Below are 24,503 nucleotides of genomic sequence, written 5' to 3'. Positions count from 1 at the left end.
TTAAACCTCTCCAAACTTTTATACTACTGCTCATTACTGTATGCCAAACTCACCTGTTCCTGTATAAGAATTTGGTGTTATAGGTATAGCACACATATATAACATCTTGCTTTTAGATCAAATGTTTTTGTTGTTGGTTTTTGGATTTTGTATGTATTTTTAATATTTTTCATTATAGTTGATTCACTTATCAACCCTTTTTTACTCAAATTTTGGACAATTTTTTCCCATTTTTGGCGGCCCTGTGGCATACTGAGTTTCCAGGCCAGGGATCAGATTTGAGCCGCAGTGGTGACCTAAGCCACAGTTGTGGCATCGCCGGGTCCTTAATCCACTGTGCCTGGCCTGAGTTGCTGTGGCTGTGGTGTAGGCCAGCAGCTGCAGCTCTGATTTGACCCCTAGCCTGGGAACTTACATATGCCATGGGAGCGGACCTAAAAAGACAAAACCAAAATAAATAAATAAAAGTACATCAACAGAAAACTTTCTGAATGTCACTAGACAATGAATTAAGCAAACTTTTATTGAAGCTTAAATTGTGGTACAGAAATACATTTCAACTGATTTAAGTCCAACACCATGAAGAGAGAAATTATGGCACCAAAATTTTCCCTCCTCTATCATACATACTAGGATTAATTTAAATTACTATTCAATCTATAGTTTTCATTTTTCTAGGCTTTGTTCCGTACAAATTTGTGCAGTTTTTCAACCTTAAATAGAAATCTTAAATCTATTGGGGGGGAAAAAAATCAGACCTCAAGCCAACAAATGTCATCAAATCTACTGGGACGCTGTTCAAGAACAAAATCCACTTTTGAGCATTGGTCCTCATAATAGCACCAAAACATTAGGTACTGTGTGCTAATTACAGAATCAGACTGACCCATTGATTGAAAGCTTCTTCAATGAAACTTTGAATCAACAACGTGCTTAAAATAAAGTCAAGTGTTCCAACCACTTGATTTCAAACCAAGTAGATTTTATGTTCAAAAACACTAAAAAAAAGTGTCATTTATAAATACGGAAGGAACAAAAACATCACTGCATCAATCCAGAGAGAATTAAAAATTTTGTTTGAGGACAAAAAGAAATACAAAATTAAATCAACTTTGTTCTTTTCTCAGCTGCCTAAATATCAGTGTTTTGCAAATATATCTAAAAGATGCCAACTCTTTTCAGTCTGTATTTCTAGTCATTTTCCCATTGACCATTTTGGAATTTTGTTATGTCTGCTTCACTGAGTATGTCTGAATAACCCGAACAGTTCTCATTCTAGGCAGTTTCACTTGCTCTCATGAAACCACAGTGAAAAGAACACCAGTAAGAGGAACTCTTAGACTATCACATGCATCGAAGTCACAAGACGGCAAAGACATTGATTTTGCTTTGAACCAAAGTTTATGGCATATCATTAATAGAAATTAGTGGAAATGGCTGCAAAAATAAAGTTAACGTGAATCATCTGAGCTTATCTGATTTGTTGAATCCAACACAACCTTTATCTTAAAACTCCTAATAAATACAGTATATTGATAATAATTCTTTTACACTACCACTTAGCCAGTTAGTAAAGGCATGGTACTCCTGAGAAGGTAATCTCATTTAATGGGGTGGGCATGAGAGCTACAGAATGGCATGTGATTTCTATTCAGTTCTGCCAATATTCCCTAGCATCAATCTATGTCTTCTTTCCTCATTGATATGACCTTATTTTTGTTACTTTCTCCAAAAGAGCTCATTCTTATGAAAAGGCCAAACTCCCCTGACCTTAAAAGAAAATGAAGCCCAGGCTCTATCCCCTCCTCCCCCCTCTGGGGTATAAGAATAGCATAAACCCACAGTGTAATAGTGTATTGCTTTACTGAGGGGGTGTGGTTGGGAGGGGAGATACCATGGAGAGGAACGAATCAATTAAAATAATACAAGTTTAGGAAGCAATGTTAAAATAGTAACGCACAAAATGGATAACTGCAATCATTAGAGGACTTGACTTGTGGAAGGAAAACTTTAACTGCTGTTGCAAAAACATCTGTATGAAGTAGAAATTGGTTCTGATAACATTAGTAGAGTATGTTCTAGAAAGTGGAGGTAAGGTGGATGTAAAATCCTGGCAGCAATTTTATAGAACAGTCCCAGATGGCTAGGCTGAGGCCAACACCTAATGAGGACGAAAGCCTTGTCTGTGGGGAATTTTGGATGAAACCTGGAGAAATATTACACTGTGCGTAAACCAAATTGAATTGTTTTCACAAGTGTTGTAAAGTTTCATACAGTAAAAGGTTTTTTCTACATGCACTTCAATTTCACAGCAAGAGTGGCATAGGATACCTAAACACAGAAGAGAGCATTCATGCAAGATATCTAACTCCTTGATATAATAATGCATACAATTCAAAATGATTACACTATCATTACATCTAGGGCTTTCTGCAACTACAAGGTGGTGGTTATGGAAAGCATGGCCCCTGGTATCAGTATCTAAAAAGCAGCCACCACCTTCTTCTATGTGTGTTCTCTTTTTGCGTTTTTTCTTCATTTTTCTTAATCAACTCTGCTGTTGTTGCTGCTTCTTAGCAAAACTGGTAAAAACAAAATTGTAATCATTGAACATAGCACTCTGGCAATCAAGACGTTTAAAACCTTCAATCTTCTGGGGTGAAGAAAGCACGGTGCGACATTTAGAACTCTGGGGAAAAAATTAAATTAACCATTAGTGCTCCCAATTTGCAGAAGTATTCTCAAACAGAGTAATCAGGCAATAAATATTTGAGGCTACTATCTTAGTCACTAAAATATTTTTTCTTTCCTTTTTTTTCTTTTGTATTTTTAGGGCCACACCTGCAGCATATGGACGTTGCCAGGCTAGAAGGTGAATTGGAGCTGTAGCCATTGGCCTACACCACAGCCAGAGCAATGCGGGATCCGAACTGCGTCTACGACCTACCCCACGGCTCATGGCAACACCAAATCCTTTACCCACTGAGGAGGGCCAGGGATCAAACCTGCGTCCTCATGGATACTAGTCAGATTCATTTTCCTTGAGACACGATGAGAACTCCCTACTTTTATTTTTTTTTTGCTTTTTAGGACAGCACCTGCTGCATATGGAAGTTCCCAGCCATGGGTCTAATTGGAGCTACAGCTGGTGGCCTCCACCACAACCACAGCAATTTGGGATGGGAGCCTCGTTAGCAAACTACACTACAGCTCACGGCAACGCTAGATCCCTGACCCACTCACTGGGGCCAGGGATCAAACCTGAGTCCTCATGGATACTGGTGGGATTTGTTTCCACTGTGCCACAATGGGAGCCCCCCACTAAAATATTTTATCTGTGTCTTCTTATTGGCTAGATGAAATGACACCGTATGTCCCCCAGCACCATCGCCCCAAGGCCTGTCAACAGGGAAAATAAACAGGACAAGAGGAGCCCCTGAACTGGGTTAGACATAAAACAAGAACCAAGAGAAGTCTAATGAAACACACACAAAGCTTCTCCATCTACCAAAAACCTCAATTAGTAGTACCTCTGGATAACTGACTGATTATGCGCCATATCAAAATACACTGTATGACACATGTCACTATCCTTACGTTCCTAAGATTTTACTGTAGGTAATAAAACACATTACCTGATTTACAAACAGGGTGGTCACAAATTTTCCTGGCTTGAAGACTTCCACCACTTTCCTGATCAGGTCATCATAGGAGGTCTGACTTAAGTTTGTTTCAAAGCTAACATAAGAAAATTCTGGTTCTGGAGTGATGTGAATAGTCCAATAAGTTCCCTTAGAGAAAGAGTTCTGGGTTAATAACGGAAAGGGTACACTCAAATATTTAAATTATTAAGCAAGACATTAGTACTTACATCCGATTTCATTCCATTCATCGAATACCCACAAGGATTGAACAGTGTGGCATCAATGACAGAACCTGGTATCAGGTCACGAATTCCACTCTCCTAGAAAAAAAGCAAAAGACTGAATCATAAATTTGAAAAATAAACAGGGAATAAGTTAGAACATTTAGTCACCAAGCAAAAGGCAGCATTAGTATTGAGAATGCTTACACGAGTGACATCCTTTGCAGTAACACCATCTTTCATGTAGAACTGGTCCATAACTGCTGGGTCAAGCTCACTCATCAGAATTTCCAAGGTTTGATCTGGCTGATTGATTACTCGACTCTCTGGGAAATCCAGAGTATACAAGTACCTATAACAAAAATACAAAATTATTTCTAAAAAATGACAAGCAGAAATTTAAAGAAAATCTTAGAACAAAACATTGATGAAATTGTGTCCAACATACCAACAGTCAGAATTCATACGTCCCATACAATATGCTGCTCCATCTGTTTAAGGAGAATGTAAAATAAATTTAACAGATCCATCTGATGGCACATAGGCAGGATCCCCCGCGCACCTTTTAAATAAAATCTTACTGATGTCATTTAGAGATGCACTTAAGCCAGTGAGTCTGTCTAAACAGTGCTGAGAAACCTATGGTTTACTTCTCCCCTAAAACTCCACAAGGAAATGGAATTTGGTCACCCATTTATCTACTCTCCCAAGTAAATACAAGTTATTTTACATAATACATTCTTTCTTCCATGGTGTCTTCAAAACATTCAACACAGTAAATAAATAGCCTAGTACAGTTTCATATTAGTAGAGAGATAAGAATTGAACGATAGAAATCTGATCTTTCTTTGAAAATCATCCATGAGTTGACTTTATACCAAGTTATTAAAATAATCTAAGGCTGGAGTTCCTTTGTGGTGCAACACGTTAAAGGACTGGCCGTCACTGTGGCAGCTCTGGGTTGGAGAAAGTTCAATCCCTGGTCAGGCAACTTCCACATGCCACAGGTGAGGGGACAAAAAAAAAAAATCTTAGGTTTTCAGCCTCATCTAGGATATAAGGGAATTAGATGAGAAAACTTTTAGTTCCCTGTCCTTGGAAGCTCAAAAAGGAAGATCTATAAATAAATGTTTAGTAAATGGATGGAAGAAAATCTCGCCAATTTAGTTGAAGGGACAGCATGATCTATGCTTATTTTTCTAGATGAAGGGATCACAGCCATCATAACCACTAAGCTAGATGCAGGTGATCAGTTCTCTGATTTTCCCCCAATCATTTCAACAACACTTAACACACATATTCTAAAATTTTTAATAAGCTATGCTGAGACATTTATCTTAAATATATAATGGGCTACACTTGATACACAGGAATACATATATGTGCACATGTATAAAAAATCTTTCTTTGAAATGATATATCCTCTAACTTTAAGAAAGGATTCAATTCTATTTCAACTTACTTGGGAAAATTGCATTAAGAAACTCTATTTCTTCCTGGAAATTCCGGTGTGGGTACCCTTGGTGAGAAGGCTTCATGAAATTCTTACGAGAATAAAAGAAGCTCTAAAAAAGACAGATAACTTCATATACAGAATTCTATCACCTTTCCGAAGACTATCAACTATTTCCTATATATACACATCTAAACCAAAACTATCTCTACCAACACTTTCCCCAATGACACTTAACATAGTGTTTTTTCTTTAATATACTTAAAAGATGTGTAGTAACTTGCTGGCAAACAAAAAGTGAAGGTCCACTGTGTCAAAGAGCAGGGTTTCAGACAATACCAATGACTTAATGTTATATAGAGCACAAGTTGTTTTTTTAGTTGTGGATGAAGAGTCTCAACAGAATGTAGACTGTGCCAGTGAATTTCTAGAAACTACAAAATGCCCGATCTACTGATGATTGGTCATAACAACCTGTAAAGACAAAGTACAATATTTCTAGAGCTGAAATTCCTAATCTGTTTTAAAACAGGCACATAAGCAAAAATTCTGTGGGAGAACACAAAACTGTGCATATTTAGTTTTGCAACAGTGATCCAAAAGTTAAGAACATACTGCAAAATCTGTATGTCTTTGAGGAATCAACAATTAACAAAAACTATTTTAGGTCCTAATAACAGCTACCCTTTCCTTAGTTAAGTAAAATATTAAAATTTAACACCTGCTTATCAGAACAATTATGCCCTAAGTATAACTCTTGAATGCCATCAGAATGAAACTATTGCTCTTTAACATAATCGATTCTTTATTATGATGACCGGATAATTTTTCTTGTTTTCTCTTTTTAAGTGTTTCCAACCCCCGTAGTAATAATACTAAAGTATTAACTATTGAAATGTTTGTTTTTTTCTTTCTCCCACTTGAGTTTTATCTCAACTCATCCTCTGGCTCCTCCATATTTTCTGCCATTCATGAGCAGCAGCAGGCACTCTTCCTCCCACAGCGAGTGCCCTTACCCATTACAACGGAAGAAGTACACAAATTTATTTACCAGGCACATTACTGAACACTAACATTTATGCCAACACTCCTAAAAGGATAAATAATGCTTTTTGATTACTTACTTGAATTGAGTCAAACCCACTGTAATCCCTAGCAAGTTTCAACAGGGGAACCAGTGCTTTCAGCAAGAGGGTGGTACCACATGTCTTCAAAATGAAACGTCTCTTGGAGACAAACATGCTACTCTCACTGCAATTAAAAAAAAAAAAAAAAAGTCAAAACATTGTAACAATGGTTATGTACTACTGAGATGCTTCATCTATTACTAGGCTATTGTGTACAATGTAAATGTGGGGCTAGTAATTTTAAATGTTACGGTCTCAAGAAAGCAAGTAATGTACCGTAGTATTCTTCCTATTACATAAAAATCAGTGTAAGGTTCTAGAATCCCACAAAAATAGAACTTGACTTAGGTAAAAAGCATATTAGCTCATTACACAAACCCTCTTTTACTAGCCAACTTTTCCTCTTACCTAACCTATCCTGGGACATTTACTAAGTTCATACTCTACCTCATCTTGGACCGCCCACTCTCACATGTATTTCTGTAACCATCTCATTACTTTTCACTAGATAATAAGCTCCATGAGGAAAGGAATGTTTGTTCTTACTCACCATTATATCCCTAGGGCCTGGAACATAATACGCATTTGAAACATCTGTATTTGCCAAACACAAGCTTAGAAAAAGCAGGCGCCTCATGCACTTTGTTCAATACAGTAGCCCCGAGGCCCATTATAAGAATTCAGTAAGTTAACCCTGTACTTATAAAAAAGGTTATATGGCTTTCTTCTCTTATATACAGCAATTTTATTTGTATGGTGAAGCTAATTTTCATTTTGCCAGAAGTTCTAAGTGGTATAAACTAATAAAAAAAGAAAAAAAAAGGTATAAACTAGTAAGGAAGACCTGTATCAGAGACTGAGGACAAAGCAACAGTGACATTTAACAAACTCTCCTTTACAGATGCTTCCTGCTGACTTTAAGGAGGTAATTAATAATGACAAGCATCCCAAAGAGCTATTAGGTAAGACTTCCAAAACCAACTACCCTACTACCTAGGGACACCTAAGTAAACATTTCATTTTACATATTTTTCAAGACAAGGTAAAAACAATTATAGAACCAAGATCCAGACTGAAATCTGTTAGCCAACGCTTGTTTTATAGGACTCACCTGAGTACATAAGCTTCCTGCTTGTCAGTTTTTGTCACACTTATGATTGAACATTGCACATCCTTCAAAAGTATGTCCCATTCGGATCTATTATTTAACCGAAAAGAGGATAATTAATTCACAACAGTGCTTGCATACTCTCAAAAATTACAAAGCTCCTAACTTAAAAGTTCCCCAAGATTTAAGACCACAGACTTTTTTTTTTTAGTACCACATCCACAGCATATGGAGTTTTCAGGCTAGGGGTTTAACTGGAGCTACAGTTGCTGCTGGCCCACACCAAAGCTCACAGCAATGCCTGGACTCCTGACCCACTGAGCGAGGCCAGGGATCGAATCCACACATGCATGGTTTCTAGTTGTATAAGCTTCCGCTGAGCGACGAAGAAGATATTGGCCCAATCAATGGGCAATTGGATGACCAGTCGGAAGGCAGAAGCTCTTTTGCCCATGTGGCACATGGAGGTTCCCAGGCTAGGGGTCTAAATGGAGCTACAGCTGCCAGCCTACACCACAGCCACAGAAACGCTGGATCCTTAACCCACTGAGCACTGCTAGGGATCAAACCTGTGCCCTCATGGATGCTAGTCAGATTGGTTTCCACTAACCCATGACGGGAATTCCCACCAAGCAACTTAAAAAAAAAAAGCTAACAATTACTTTTTTTAAAAAGGTGCTAAAAGTTTATATGAAGAAGAAAATACACATTAGACTGCCATGTTTTTGCAGTTTGTTTCAAATTTTTAAAAATGGTTCAATTTGTTGTCTAGCAAAGGAAAAACAATTGCAATTAACACCTAGTTCTGAGTAACACAAACGTATAGATTGCTTTAATCCTCTTGTTTAGGTAACAAGGCTTTCGTATTTCTATAAAATGCTTACAACATTCCAGCACTCATAATATTTCAATTCCACAAATAACATGCATTCGTGCAAAAAGGGAAATATGGCCAGACCTAAAGGAAAATATGGGGCTCTTATTGAATCTATTACTTTTCTGCTTTGTGAGGTTTTCTACAATCACCCCTGGGCTTGCTTTAATAAACCCACTTCACATGACTGATAAGAATAAATCACAAAGTGCACACAGAATTTACCTACTAGACAATAATTTAAATACTGAATATGGGAGTTCCCATTGTGGCTCAGCAACATGAGGACGCAGGAATGATCCCTGGCCTTGCTCAGTGGGGTTAAGGATCTGGTGTTGCTGTGAGCTGTGGTGTAGGTTACAGATACGGCTCATATCCTGTGTTGCTATGGTTGTGGTGTAGGCTGGCAGCTGCAGCTCCACTTGACCCCTAGCCTGGGAACCTCCATATGCCGTGGTGCAGCCCAAAAAAGCAAAAAAACAAAGCTGAATATGAAGGCAAATAGCAAAAATACCCACTATAAATATTAGAAGCAGCAAATACAAGTCTAGAGCACAGGGATCTCTTTAGAGATCTAATTCAGACCTTCTTTCAATAATGCTATAGGCAAAAACGTTGTTACCCACTGACTTCCCAACTAGAATTTACCACTCTTACCACTCTCTTCTATCTGCCGAATACTTTTTTTTTTTTTTTTTTTGCTTTTTTAAAGGGCTGCACCTGTGGCATATGGAAGTTCCTAGGCTAGGGGTCGAATTGGAGCTACAGCTGCTGGCCTACACCACAGCCACAGCAATGCAGGATCTGAGCACGTGTCTTCAACCTACACCACAGCTCATGGCAACACCAGATCCTCAACCCACTGAGAGAGGCCCAGGACTGAACCCACAACCTCACAGTTCCTAGTCAGATTAATTTCCACTGTGCCACGATGGGAACTCCTCCGCTGGACACTTTAATCATTCCTTCTCAGTTCTAGTCACTATTTATATTGACTCCCCCTTCCCAGTTTTATTCAGATTTAATCAACATACATCACTGCACAAGTTTAAGGTGCACAGCACAATGGTTTCGCTTCTTCTGTATACTGCAAAGTGACTCCTGCAATGCTTAGTTATTAGCTTATCAAATAGGTACCAAAAAAAAAAAAAAAAAAAGCACTCTAGACTGCCCTTAGATTTATTTACTCCTTTCTTTTTTTGGTTGCCCCAGGGCATATGGAATTTCAGGGCCAGGGATGAAACCTGCATCCCAGTGCTCCAGAGACACCACTGAGGCTGATTACAATCCCACTGCACCACAGGCGAACTCCAGGATTTATTCTTTTTTTTTTTTTTTTTTTTTTGTCTTTTGTCTTTTTGTCTTTTGTTGTTGTTGTTGTTGCTATTTCTTGGGCCGCTCCCTCGGCATATGGAGGTTCCCAGGCTAGGGGTTGAATCGGAGCTGTAGCCACCGGCCTACACCAGAGCCACAGCAACGCGGGATCTGAGCCGCGTCTGCAACCTACACCACAGCTCACGGCAACGCCGGATCGTTAACCCACTGAGCAAGGGCAGGGATCGAACCTGCAACCTCATGGTTCCTAGTCGGATTCGTTAACCACTGCGCCACGACGGGAACTCCTGGATTTATTCTCTTAACAGTTTTCACATCATAAAGCAGTGTTAACTACAGGATGTTAAGACTTTTAAACATTCCCCCCAAACGTCTTTCAGCATTTCTTTTTAAGTGTTCCTTGGCCAAAAAGAGGGTGCTAAGCCTTAATCAGAAGTTCTGTGCACACAGATGGGGCTTGTTTAATGGAGCCTCTATCTAGGCTGTTTCACTGGTAAACTCCTTTTGTGTTTTCTCTTGCCTGGAGCACACATTAAGATTTCTGTTAAATAAATAAATTAATTAAATAAAATTAGGAATTCCTGATGTGGTGCAGCAGAAATGAATCCGACTAGGAACCATGAGGTTTCGGGTTCGATCCCTGGCTTTGATCAGTGGGTTAAGGATCTGGTGTTGCTGTGGCACAGGCCGGCAGCTGTAGCTCCGACTAGTCCCCTAGCCTGGGAACCTCCATATGCTGCAAGTGCGGCCCTCAAAAGCAAAAAAAAAAAAAAAAAAAGAAAGAAAAGATTCTGTTAAGCAAGACAGAGTAAAGGCCTAGGGATCCCACACTCAACATAAGCTTTTATTCTGTTTTCAGCCTCAATGATACCTGCTTCCCTGTTTCATATAAATCCTGTTTTACTCTCTCCAAAGAATAAAACTATTATCTAATATTCAGATCTCCTGTCATCTCCCTTCTCATCTGACACATTTTATGATAAAGACACAATCAGAAGAATAATTGAAACAGAAAGAGTGTACTGACAGATACATAGATAAACTAAACCTATCCCTATGTTCTGTACTTCAGCCACACTGAGTTTTCCCACAAACATGTTCTCTCTTCCCAGAAATAGGGCACCATAAAATTGATCATCCAAATCAAGCCACTTCAGAGTGAATGAGAACCTTATAATTATGCAGAGACAATAGCTATAAACTTTGTTCTGGGTACTGCTGGAATGGATTTCACCCTACCCAGAACCTGTCCCCACCTTCCTTCTTCCACCTAAGTCACCCCACTACCCCCTACCAGATCAAACCTGCCATTAAAAAGGTCTCAAAACTCAAAAGGCTTATCTAAGTGTTTTAGTTGTGTGGCTATTTTGGTATTCATGTTTTAATTCCACTAGAATCATTCCATGTAACTACTCAATAAGAAATGAATTTTATGGTTTCTAGCCTCGGTGCCTAACTCACTTCACAGCAGGCCCTCAAATATTTGCTGAATCTCAGTAATTCTTCTGATTAGATCTTATAAACTTGCTAGAAAATCAAATAGCTTTCAATTAAAAAAAATCCAAATTGTTACATGATCCTTTACTGTTTTGTCACCATAATAGTTCGGGTATTTACAGAGTGGCTGAGTTCTTGAAAAGATAAAAAACAAAAGATTCATTGAGCAGAGTTATTCTGTTAACGAACTACAGATATAGTAGTATATTCCACTTGAAATGCTATCTCATTTTTTTGGCTGCATCCAAAAAATCCAAGTTCCTGGGCCAGGTATCAAATCTGAGTGACTTAACACCACAACCACGGCAAAAATGGATTCCTTAACCTGCTGCACTACAGCAGGAACTCCTGAAACCCTACCTTATTTTAATCTACACAAACAAAGGCTACTCATTTCACTGCCCACTATCTTAGCTGTTACAGAACTCATTCGTTTTAACCTACCTAGACATGGTTACTTTCTAAAATATTTTTTTTCTGCAACCCACTCCTCTTTCTGGGAATCTAACACACGATGTCAGATTTTGAGGAGCTTCCTGATGGCATAGCAGTTAAGGATTTGGTGTTGTCACTGCTGTTGCTCGGGTTCGATCCCTGACCAGGGAACTTCTGCATGCCATGCTGGCCAAAAAAACCAAAAAAACCCGTTTGGTTCGTCCCACCAGGATCTGTTCATTTTCAGTCTCAATCTTCCTACTGATCTACCTTCAGGTTAACCCACTCTTCTGTCATTTTAATTCAAGACTATCCAGGAAACTTTTAACTCCAGCAGTTCTTTTTAATTGTTTTTTATAGCATTTTTAAAATTACTCAATTACATTTATAGTTGTACAATGATCATAACCAAATTTTGTAACCTTTCTTTTATTACTCAATGAATTTATTACATTTGTAGTTGTACAATGATCATCACAATCTAATTTTATAGGATTTCCATCCAACAATCCCAGCGCATCCCCCTGTCCCCCAACCTGTCTTATTTGGAAACCATAAGTTTTTCAAAGTCTGTGAGTCAGTATCTGTTCTGCGAAGAAATTCATTGTGTCCTTTTTTTAGATTCCACATGTAAGTGACAGCATTTGATGTTGGTGTCTCACTGTCTGACTTCACTTAGCATGATAATTTCTAGGTTCATCCATGTTGCTGCAAATGCTAGTTCTTTTCTTTCAATGGCTGAGTAATACTGCATTGTGTGTATGTACCACATCTTCTTTATTCACTCCTGTCGATGGACATTTAGGTTTTTTCCATGTCTTGGCTATTGTATATAGTGCTGCAATGAACATTGGCGTACACGTTTTAATTGGGTTTTTTTGTTTTGCTTTTCCTGTACCCACAGTATAAAGAAGTTCCCAGGCCAGGGACTAAACCCGCACCACAGCAGTGACCAGACCCATAGCAATGACAACACTGGATCTGCAACTGGCTGAGCCACCAGAGAACTCCAGTCTTCTCATTTTTACACAACTTCTATAGGTTACAGAAGTTATGAAAGCCATTTCAGAGTTATGAAAGCCATTGCTATGATATTCAGATCTTTCCTGCTATGTGCCATCCAGTGGCCAGTCTGGGAGGTGATCTGTCAGTTTTCAAAGCCTTTCATATGCTGTTTAGCATCAGATCCATATACAAATAGCTAAGGAGTGTTCATATAAGTTATTAAGGGATTACTTTCTTCACCTTTCCCATAATCTCCATGATAACCTCTGGCTCAATGGGGTGTGGAGAGATGGGTAAAGAGGACCCATTTCTTGGTACTGTGGCTAGAAAGCCAAGGCTTTAAGTTTCTCCACTCTGCACAAGTTACTATAGGATTGCCTGAGCTGTGGCAGGGAGAATATGAAAAAAGCAAAGCACTACAAAAACAAGAAAGGGGTTTTCCACATTTTCTCTAACCCAAAGGGGCCCACTTCCTTTCCTTCCTTGCATACCAGAAAAAGAAGACCTCTCTTAGAGCTCTGTTTGTGTGCAGTTCTGGGTTTCTGGCAGCTTGAGTCCACCTCAGGAGACACCAGAGGGGACAAAAAAAACACCAACAAAAACCAAGAAACAGAAACTCCTGGCTATTTCAGTAATATTTTGAGTTCTGGCTTCCTTCTCCAATGTACCTAACATTTACTGATTTTCAGAGTCTTCAGAGCTGCTCCAAGCATTCTGTCCAGGGTCTTAGCGATAGTGTATGCTGTTTCCATCATGATGAAAAAGAGAATGCTCTTGTACTCATTCATCATTGTTATAAATTCTGCAACCAAACTCTTCCTCACCTAATAGAAACATAGGTGGATGGTCTGTATCAGCCAGGTGATTACAGAAACAACCTTAGGAGAAGAGAACTGCTGTCTCAAAAAAGAATAAATCAAGGAGCAGGAAAGATGGGACAGACATGGAACTGAAGAAGTCAATACAATGTTATCCACGAGCATATAGAACACTGCTTACTCTATTTTGAACCTTTCTCAGAGTTAGAACTTCCCAGTTCTGAACTTCATGTCTTAACAGTCCTGTAAAAAGAGCTCTGTTTAGCCTCTCTGAATCTCGACTTACTTCCTCATTCTCCTCCTTTCTCCTGACTAGGACAAACTGCCATCACGCTCCACAAAGCCCAGGCTGGAATATGGCGGGTCTGCCACTTTAAAAAATATTCTCCTATTTAAAGTTTTCTTAGTCTGTGGTCTAATAAGCATGAAACCGGACCCTTACCTTATACCATACAACTCAAAATGGATTAAAGATTTAAATTAAGATGGGAAACTATAAAACTCCTTGAAGAAATCATAGGGGAAAGCTTTAGGACATTGGATTTGGCAATGCTTTCTTGGATATTACCCAATAAGCACAGGCAACAAAGACAAAAACAGGAAAATGAGACTACACCAAACTTAATAACTTGTGTATCACAGGAAAATACTCAACAGAGTGAAAAGACAACATGTATCTGATAAGAGGGAACATCCAGAACATATAAGAAACAAAAACATATAACCTAATTAAATAGTGGGCAAAGAACTTAAATAGACAGCTCTCCTCCAAAGATATATATATGAATGGCCAACAAGCATGTAAACAGAAGCTCAAAATTGATAAAACACTGTAAATCAACTGTAACTAAAAAAATTAAAGATGCTCAACACACCACTAATCATAAAAAAAATGCCGGAGTTCCCATCGTGGCTCAGTGGTTAACGAATCTGACTAGGAACCATGAGGTTGTGGGTTCGATCCCTGGCCTCGCTCATTGGGTTAAGCATCCGGTGTTGCCATGACCTGTGGTGTAGGTTGAAGATGCAGCTTGGATCCCGCGTTGCTGTGGCTATAGTGTAGGCCAGCGGCTACAGCTCTGATTAGACCCCTAGCTTGGGAACCTCCATATGCTGTGGATACGGCCCGCAAAAGACAAAAAAAAAAAAAAGAAAGAAAGAAAAAAAAGAAAGAACAAGTGTTGGCAAGAATGTAGAGAAATTTTAACACAGTGTACTACTGGCAAAAATATAAAATGGCGCAGCCAGTATGGCAAACAGTATGGACATTCCTTAAAAATTACCACAGGAAGCAGCAATCCCACTCCTGGGTATATACACAAAATCATTCAAAACAGGATCTGAAGAGATATTTGTACATCCATGTTCATTGTTATTTACAACTGTCAAGAGAAGGAAGCAACCCAAATGTCCATCAAGGGATTAATGGATAGACAATGTAATGTATACATATGATGGATTATGTGGCCTTATAGGATATAAGTATAGGATAGGATTTTCTATCACATACTTCAATGTGGATGAATCTAAGGATTTTATGCTTAGTGAAATAAGCCAGCCACAAAAGGATGAACACTGTAGGTTTTTACTTATATGAGGTACCCATACACTCATACAAAGCAGCTAAAGTAGTCAAAATCAAAGAAAGGTGATCACTAAGGGCTAGGCAAAGAGAAGAGAGGAAATTAGTGTTTAATGGAGAGTAACATTATATTCAGACCTTAAAACCTTACTCAACGTGGTAGTAGTAGTCTGTGTCAAACCCATCCTAAAACATCAGATTATTCTTTAGCAAAGTCTAGGCTGACCAGGAGTTAAATTCTGAGAATGCCTTTGTATGGTGGTTAATTCAGATATCCAGAAAAATAAGCTTTCATCTTTTGTTCAAAGGAATCAACCAGACTGTACTGTTAACTACAAACACAGTACTAAGTTCTCCGCCTCAAACTTTTAGTCATTGCTACTTTCAATGTGTACTTCTCAAAATTTGAGTGAAGGAGAGAAAAGACTAGCAGAACATGCCACTAGTCCTACATGTCTTTTCCAACATTAACCTTACAGGTGTTAAAAAAAAAAAAAAAAAAAATCACCTCTAAACTTCCCACAATTACCATGTATTCTCTTCACCTTCCAACAATACAATTTCCTGTATCAATCCACCTCATTACGAAGAATAGCTCAGGTCTATGATGAATTCTTTTTTTTTTTTAAACATTTATTTATTTATTTATTTAGTCTTTTTTTTTTTTTGCCATTTTCTTGGGCCGCTCCCACGGCATATGGAGGTTCCCAGGCTAGGGGTCGAATCGGAGCTGTAGCCGCCAGCCTATGCCAGAGCCACAGCAACGAGGGATCCGAACCGCGTCTGCAACCTATATATACCACAGCTCACAGCAACGCAGGATCCTTAACCCACTGAGCAAGGGCAGGGATGGAACCTGCAACCTCATGGTTCCTAGTCGGATTCGTTAACCACTGAGCCACGAGGGGAACTCCTATGATGAATTCTAAAGCAAAAAGAAAAGACAATTTTAGAGTCCTGAAAGATCGGACTATCTTTCCTTACCAAAATTTCTTATTTTCTACAGACTGTTTCCCCATACCTGCCATTCTCATTAAAAAGGCTTTTGTTTGGGTCCAAAATTTTAGTGCAGCAACTCTAAGACATTATGCACGTAGACAAAAATGGCCTATTTCTATTCAACATCATTTGAAACTTGAAACATTTAGCAGAGAAAACTGCAAGTTAAACCTAATATATTATACCTTCTTTCACATTTCAATTTTAAATACGGTGTGAAATAAGTCCGTTTTAGATCATCTGTCCTTTCTTCAGTTAGATGTCTAGACTACTGCTTTTCTCCAACATATTGTTAACTAGTATTATTTAACTGAAGCCATACCAGACAAGATTTACTTTCTTAAAACCAGGAGTTCCCATCCTGGTGCAGCAGAAATGAATCTGACTAGGAACCATGGGGGTGTGGGTTTGATCCCTGGCCTCGCTCAGTTTGGTTAAGGATCCAGCATTGCTGTGAGCTGTGGTATAGGCTGGCAAGTGTAGCTCCAAATAGACCCCTAGCCTGGGAACCTCCACATGCTACAAGTGCGGCCCTAAAAAGACAAAAAATGACAAATAAAATAAAATAAAATCCGAAACCAACAACCCAATCGAAAATGGGCAAAAGACCTGAATAGACATTTCTCCAAAGAAGGGATACAGATGGCCAACAAGCACATGAAAAAATGCTCAACATCCCTGATTATTAGAGAAATGCAAATCAAAACTACCATGAGATACCACCTCACACCAGTCAGAATGGCCAACATTAATAAGTCCACACATAACAAATACTGGAGAGGGTATGGAGAAAAGAAAAGGGTACCCTCCTGCACTGTTGGTAGGCATGTAAATTGGTACCACTATGGAAAACAGTATGGAGGTACCTTAGAAAACTACCATATGACCCAGCAGTCCCACTCTTGGGCACATATCTGGACAAAACTTTCCTTGAAAAAGACACATGCACCCCCTATGTTCACTGCAGCACTATTCACAATAGCCAAGACATGGAAACAACCTAAATATCCATCGACAGATGAATGGATTAAGAAGATGTAGTATATATACACAATGGACTACTACTCAGCCATAAAAAAGAACAAAGTAATGCCATTTGCCACAACATGAATGGAACTAGAGACTCTCATACTAAGTGAAGTCAGGAAGAGAAAGACAAATACCATATGGTATCACTTATATCTGGGATTAATAGATGCAAACTATTGCCTTTGCAATAGATAAGCAATGAGATCCTGTTGTATAGCACTGGGAACTATATCTAGTCACTTACGATGGAGCATGATGGAGGATAATGTGAGAAAAAGAATGTAAATATGTATGTGTGACTGGGTCACTTTGCTATACAGTAGAAAATTGACAGAACACTGTAAACCAACTATAATGGAAAAAAGAAAAAAATTATTTAAAGTTAAAAAAAAAAACAAGCTTGGTGGCCTAGAACCTGGCATTGCCTCTGCTGTGAAGCAGGTTTGATTCTGGCCTGGGAACTTCTGCATGCTGCCTATGTGGCTAAAAACAAATGTGCCCCTTTTGTCTCCCTTGAGAAATTAGTAAAAGACTCCAAGTATCACGTAATTTGTTCAGATTACACTGAAGGTAAATTCCACTAAATGGTGTACAGGAGTGGGAAATGTTTAAAAGAAAGGGGGTTCCAGCTTGACTTGAAGTTAAAGTTTGGAAAGCTAAGCCAAGTGCATTCTATTCCCTCATACCATATTAAAAAAAAAAAATCAATTCCAAATGGATTGCAGATCCAAATATGATAAGTAAAAACAAAATTTAGAAGGGAAAAAAAGAACATCTTCATTACCTCTGAAAAAGCAAAGATATCTTAATCTTAAATAAGAGAGAAATTACTATTAAAGGTGAAAATACTGGTAAATTGGACCACATTAAAATTATAAACTTCTGGGAGTTCCTGTTGAGGCTCAGGAGGTTAAGAACTCAACTAGTATCCATGAGGATGTGGGTTTGACCCCTGGCCTCACTCAGTGGGTTAAGGATCCAATGACATTATGAGCTGTGGTGTAGGCCAGCAGCTACAGCTCTGAATGGATACCTCGCCTGGGAACTTCCGTATGCCACAGGTGCGGCCTTACCAAAAAACAAAACAAAACTTCTGGAGTTTCTGCTGTGGCCCGGTAGGTTAAGAATACAATGGCAGTGGCTCCAGTTGCTGTAGAGGTAAATAGGGGTTTGATCCCTGGCCTGGGAACTTGCAAATGCTGCATGCAGCCATTAAAAAAAAAAAACAAAGAGCTTCAGTTTATAAAGCTATCATTAAAAAAACAAAAGAGGGAGAATCCGACTAGGAACCATGAGGTGGCGGGTTCGGTCCCTGCCCTTGCTCAGTGGGTTAACGATCTGGCGTTGCCGTGAGCTGTGGTGTAGGTTGCAGACGCGGCTCGGATCCCGCGTTGCTGTGGCTCTGGTGTAGGCCGGTGGCTACAGCTCCGATTCAACCCCTAGCCTGGGAACCTCCATATGCTGTGGGAGCGGCTCAAGAAATAGCTAAAAAGACAAAGGAAATCATAAAGGGCATAAAATATTTGTAATACACATTTTGGACAGAGAATCCATTCATAAAATATAAAGAACTCCTACAAACTGAAAAGTCATCCAAAAATGAAAACAGGCAGACCTAAGCAAGTATTTCACACAAGATAGCCAAATGGTGAATAAAGATAGATGAAAGGATGCTCATCTCCATTAGTCTGAAGAGAAATAGACTACTATATACTCAGAATAGCTAAAATTAAAATATAAGTAAGTAAAATACACGTACTGATGAAGATAAAGAACTGGAACCCTTATGCTAAATATATACGCATACCCTACAATCCCATTCCTAAGTGTATGCATTTCTAGCAGGAAAGCATACATATTGCTCACTACAATACTTACAATAGCATCCACATCAATATATACTAGCAAACTGGAAATTACTCAAATACCCATATTAACAGTAAAATTGGATAAAATTTAGTATGTGGACACAGCATCAAAAATGAACTAGGAAACCTCAAACACAATGTTGACCAAAGGAGGCATAATACATACTAAATGATTCTGTGTCACACAAAAATGGGGGAAAACTAATCTATGCTATATGTTAAGAAGTCAGGATAGTGGTTTCCTTAGGTGGAGAGGGGGATAGGTTTTAACTGGAAAGAGGTATACAGGGGCCTGCTGGCTAGTTACATTCCTTAGATTTGAGTGCTGGTTACATGAATGTGATCAATTTGTGAAAATTCAGGATATAATTATGATTTTGTTATGCACCGATAAAAAGTTCAAAAAACCCAAAATATCTGTATTCACAAGATAAGTTGTTTTCCTTATACATTTTTCCTATTATGTTGTTTTCTTTGACAGATTACCACTTTCTCCAGTTCTTCCAGAATATTTCCTTCAAAATGGCCCTATGGTTTTTCTTTTGGTTCATGTCTTTGGAATAGTTTTCATGTTACAAGTTCTTTAAACCCCACAATGCTTCCAATTAAGTACTTTTTGATACCTGATGACAGCAGAAGCTTTTCAATTTCAGCAGCTTTTCAAACTCTCCAAATTCATATTCACTGTTGTTACTATACAAAGAATCTGGGGGCATATATTATTCTAAGTTGATTTAGTACAGACGCTAAGTGCTAGGTTTACATACACTGAAGGGAGGGCTTTTATGACAGCAATCACAATGTGGTTTGCAGCAATAATACAACACACATACCAACAATGACTCGACTGATTAACATTTCTATGAGTAAGGCAATTCAGTCACTACAACTTGAGAAGCATTGAAAAGCTAAGTTACTACGCTGAAATGATCAAACTCTTTACTGGAGGCACACACCCATTTATTTTGTGTTATACAGAACTTCCAAGTTCTATCCATCTTTTCATTTACTGTTTTATCTACAAGATTTTTTTAATGGCTGCATCTGTTGTTAAAATTTTTTTTAATTTTAACTTGCAGCTATGGCAATGCCAGATCCTTAACCCAATGCACCTAGCGGGGAGATGAACCTGTGTTGCCACAGAGATAATATCAGATCCCTAACCAGGTGCACCACAGCAGGAAGTCCTACAAGATTTCTGACACACACGTGTACCTGGGAAACTATCACAAGACAGTGACCACACGCTTCTAAAAAAAAGTCCCTCATGCCTCTCTGTAATCCCATTCTTCTCCTTTACTCCCATCCTCAGGCAACCACTGATCTGCCTGTCAGATTAGTATACATTTTCTCGTTTTACTGACATAAAATCTTACAGTACTTCCTAGAGGGGCTTATTATTATTTTTTCTCCAGCATATCTCAATTTTTTATCACTTAGTATTCCATTGTATGAATATATCATAATTTGTTTATCCATTTACCTATTAAGAGAGATCTGTTCTCAATTTGCGGACCATCACAAAATAAAGCTGTTACGAAATTCATGTAAAAGTCTTTGTGTGGACACATTTCCTGTTCACTTGGGCACATATATGAGTGGACTAGACTGGCTGGCTCATAACAGATATATTAACTTACTAACCATTTTCCAAAGTCCATACACTATTTTCCAAAGTCCATACACTATTTTCCATTTCCACCTGCAGTGCATTGCATGAAAACTCTGATTCCTTCAGAGCTTATCAGGGTCTGATATCAAAATTATACAAACACCAAAAGGAACTGTGAAGTGTGTTCCCCATTTACTATTAGAATGTATGAAAATGGGCTATAATTACTTTTCCCTTGAATGTTAGAACACTCAAATGTAACCATCTGGACCTAGATTTTCCTTTATGGGATGATTAAAGATTAATTCAATTTGTATAATGATTTACATAGAACTATTAAAATTTTCAACTTCTTGCATTCAATGTGGAAAGGCATTTTTCTACAAACTTCCCCGTAATATCCTTGTTGTCTTTTAAATGTCTTTAGCATCTGTAGTGATGCCCTTTTGGGACATCTTAACCCTTTCTGCATTCTTAGGAAGTAGAGTAGTTAGCTATGTTTTCTTTATAAACAATGTAGTTAATTTTACTCCAGTCTGTTAATGTCTTAACAAAAGTCATGAAATTATGACTTTGGTCTATTTGCATTTTAGTGGAATTACTGAGGATGTGAGGCCAGGGCTTAGGAAGGATTTTTCTGGTTTCCAAATATTTATATCAATAAATAAGAACAAAGCTACCAAAGACTGATTATTCCATGGAAGAATTAAAGTTTAACTTCACTAAGCACTCTAAAACTCGACATCTCCCGTACTTGAATAAACACCTATCAAACTGCTAGGGCAACTTTTAATGTCAAGCAACCCTTTGGACTACAATCTTAGCAGATTTTCCTTTCCTCTCCATCCTGGTTTGCTTTTAAAAAAGGAAAAAAAAAAAAAAGTTCCCCCCTTAAAGGCAAAGAATCAAAGATAAAGATGTTAACACTTACAGAGTGGTTACTATGTGTCAGTTTTTAAGTACTATATACGAATTAACCCACACAACTAATACAATATATTAATACATGCATTAATTAAGAAAAATATAAGTACTAATCCTCACAATTACCCTATGAGGTAGGTACCATTACCGTCTATTTTAAAAATGAGGAAACATCGAACAGCTAGCTATGAGATGTTTGAATTAAATCTATACATCCCATAGGCCATGCACTAACCATTTCAAGATGACTGATAATCCTTCTTTGGTTTCTGAAGCCTGCACCCCACCTCCTCAGAGACCAGAAGCCAGTAATTCCTGCTGGGCAGGCCATTGATTTTAGGTGACTTAACAGGCATATATAGTTTTCCAGGTACTTTTTTTTACTTCCTAGTAAGTAACCTAACCAGTTAAATCTTTGCCTGACAAGTAAAAATGTTCCTCGAAAGTTAGTTACCAATGGACCTTTCTCTCGGTTAAATCCACCAGATGTTCTTACTTGCTTTATTTATAACAGCTGAAACGTGGTAGTAAACTCACAATATTTAACGAATTTTAGTGTCTACAAAGCTTATGGCCCTAAATCACGATTTCAACAAAACGGAATATTCTGTCCTTGAAGGTTTAACTTTTGCTACTATTTTAAGCTCCACAATGAAGCAGTTTCAGCTGATGAATATACAAAAAAATGGCTCTCAATCATCTAACTGAAGAAAGCAAGTTGCACCCTATAAGCTCTTCTCCTTCTCCTTGATTCAGCGAAGTCAACCAAAAAAAGCCTAAGCTTAAATTTTCTCATTTCTGCAGGGACGAAAAACCCATTTCCCTTTATTAAGAACATGTACTTACAAATAAAACTGACATATTTAAAGAGCTAGAAGAGAAAAATTATTCATTTTATAAGACAGTTCTTACTCATTAGTTCTTCCTGACAATATTTTCTAGATAATCCTAACATAAGCATTTAACCAAAGGCGTATCACCAACACCAGGGAGTTTTCCCCATCCGTAAAATGGAAGAAACACCAAGCTTTGCCATATTTATAAGTAACTGCTTTCTATGATAAACATATGAAGTGCTGAGAGCAGAGGGCTATATTAAGGTAATTTAGGTGTCGCACAAAGGTTGAAAAATGAAACCTGTCACATTTTAGCTAACGCGATGCCTTCCTACAGGAGAATCCTTCAAGACAGACTGCCCTAAAGTCCCGGCAGCACGTGTCCGCCTGGATTCTTCTCCAGTCGCTTTTTGTCAGAGACGGCGGAGAGCGCAGCCAACATTCCTGAAACGCCCATTGGCCCACACCCTGGGGCCAGGCTCCCGGTCGGGCCCAGGAGCTCATTGGTCGTTGCCTCTCAATGAAGCGGCCGCGCCGGTTCCTCCGCCTCTCGGCCACACTCGCTGCACTTGTGCTCGGAGGAGCCTAGAAAGGCGACGGGTGCCTAGCGGAACCAGCGCTGCGGAGAGCGGGCCCAGGCACCTTCCGGGTCGCCTATACCCTCGTCTGCGCCAGGACCGAGACCACTGCAAGACCGCTCTTTTTCTGCGCGACAGTTCAGCTCTCTCGCGTGACTGCCCGGGTGGGAGGCTGAGGCCTCAGATTCCTTTGCAGGCTCAGGCATTAAAGGTATTATGCCCGAGCTCGGACGGGCCTTTAGTTGGTAAATGTACGCAAGCCTTACTCCACCCGGCATCTCGCGCGGACCCCAGTGACTCGGTAGCAGGCTACACAATCCAAGGTCGAGACTCGGAAGTAAGCCTCGGTGGGCTCCCCGGCCGTCTCCAGAGGCCGCCCCGATAAGGCTTGGTGCAGAGCGCGTTAGGGCGGCGGTGGGGCCCAGCCACTGCGACACCACTGCTCCCGCCCAATCCCCGCCGGCCGGGCGCCACATGCTGCCAGCGCCGACCGCGGGCGGGAGGCCTGCTCGCCAGCCCCTCTGCCCGGGCAGGCCCCCTCCTCCCGCCTCAAGCGGAGAGAAAGAGTCCGACTCCCGATCAGCCCCCTCCCTCCTCTGTTCCCGACCCGCTCCCTCCCTCTTCCACTCCAGAGGCGGGCACGCCCGAATTAGCGCCTGACTAAGCCCGCCGAGCCACACCTGCCTGGAGGGAGCACGCGCCCACCCCCCGGCGCCAGGCACCCCACCCCGGGCCCCGACAACCTACTCCGGGGCGGGTGGGGGGGAAGTCGGGAGGCGAGGGCAGCCAAAGCACCCCGAGCGGCGCTGCACGCCGTCCCGCACGCCGCGCCGGGGACGTTACCTGAGCACGCGGCGGCGCCGGCCTCCTCCCCTCCCCCCGGGCAGCGCCCGGCCGGGCAACGGTGGCGGGAGAAGCCGGCTCGGGCTCCGCGTGGACCTGGCCTCTCCCCCCGGCGCCGGGGCCCAGGCCAAGGCCACAAAACGACCCCCGCCCACGGACCTGCCCCCACCAGAAGGCTGCGGGAATCCAGCCCCCGCCCCCTCTCTGCCTAGGGCTACTGCCTTCCAGGCGGCGACAGACCCCATACCCGACAGTGGGCGAGAGCCCCGAGCACCCACCTTGGGATGGTGCGAAGATCCCCAGATCCTTGATTTGCGTCGGGCTGCTGCCTGGAGAACCAAACCTCCAGCAGCTTCTCGGTCCCTTCGAAAAAATGTGCAGCTTCCATCACCGTGAGACTAGCGAACAACCAACAACCACAGAAAATCAACTAAATTAAATCTCTTCTCCCGCCGCTGCCGCCGCCGCTGCGGATTGTTCCAGCTGTGTTACTAAAGTTCAGGTTCCTTTTTTTGCTATAATTTTATATTAACTTTTTTAAAAAAAGGGCTAATAAAATTTTCCCGGCTTTTTTTTTTGTGTGTGTGAGCGAAAGTTGAACGTGAGTCTGTTGGAAATAGAGGCAGATACAGCTCAGTCTCTTGTAGTCCGCTGTTTCCCCGTTAGAGAGAGTAGAGCGAGCGCTAGCTAATGTCGCCGGCCATACTGTGGGAGC

At 40.2% G+C, this 24,503-nt stretch overlaps 1 protein-coding gene and 1 long non-coding RNA gene across 2 annotated transcripts; both read right to left on the bottom strand.

Moving 5' to 3' along the window:
* Positions 1-505: 505 nt before the first annotated feature.
* AMD1 (adenosylmethionine decarboxylase 1) lies at positions 506-24,503 on the bottom strand. The gene is made up of 9 exons (XM_003121345.7): positions 24,067-24,503; positions 7,557-7,643; positions 6,443-6,569; positions 5,328-5,430; positions 4,314-4,356; positions 4,073-4,217; positions 3,872-3,964; positions 3,636-3,791; positions 506-2,689 (listed from the first exon to the last, which is right to left on the bottom strand). The coding sequence occupies exons 1-9, from the start codon at positions 24,174-24,176 to the stop codon at positions 2,549-2,551; spliced, it is 1,005 nt and encodes a 334-aa protein (XP_003121393.2). The 5' UTR covers positions 24,177-24,503; the 3' UTR covers positions 506-2,548.
* LOC146406156 (uncharacterized) lies at positions 9,744-14,421 on the bottom strand. Its single transcript, XR_014807343.1, has 2 exons — positions 10,592-14,421; positions 9,744-9,852 (listed from the first exon to the last, which is right to left on the bottom strand). It is a non-coding gene; the product is annotated as an uncharacterized LOC146406156 (long non-coding RNA).

Source organism: Sus scrofa, chromosome 1, assembly GCF_054392235.1.
Source record: "Sus scrofa isolate SSC_HxYL_T2T_F1_AM1 chromosome 1, Sscrofa_HxYL_maternal_Yorkshire_Landrace_v2.0, whole genome shotgun sequence".
NCBI classification, from domain to species: Eukaryota; Metazoa; Chordata; class Mammalia; order Artiodactyla; family Suidae; genus Sus; species Sus scrofa.
Note: the sequence above shows the minus strand (reverse complement) of the source record. Positions and strands in the feature narration are given on the sequence as shown.

What these genes read in the sequence shown, in the direction of transcription:
- AMD1 (XM_003121345.7), bottom strand. Translation starts at nt 24,176, where the DNA reads ATGGAAGCTGCACATTTTTTCGAAGGGACCGAGAAGCTGCTGGAGGTT. An exon ending in CGTATGAATTCTGACTGTTG is followed by an intron (nt 4,218 to 4,313) that starts GTATGTTGGACA and finishes TTTTTGTTATAG; the next exon opens with GTACTTGTATACTCTGGATT. An exon ending in CTGCAAAGGATGTCACTCGT is followed by an intron (nt 3,965 to 4,072) that starts GTAAGCATTCTC and finishes CTTTTTTTCTAG; the next exon opens with GAGAGTGGAATTCGTGACCT.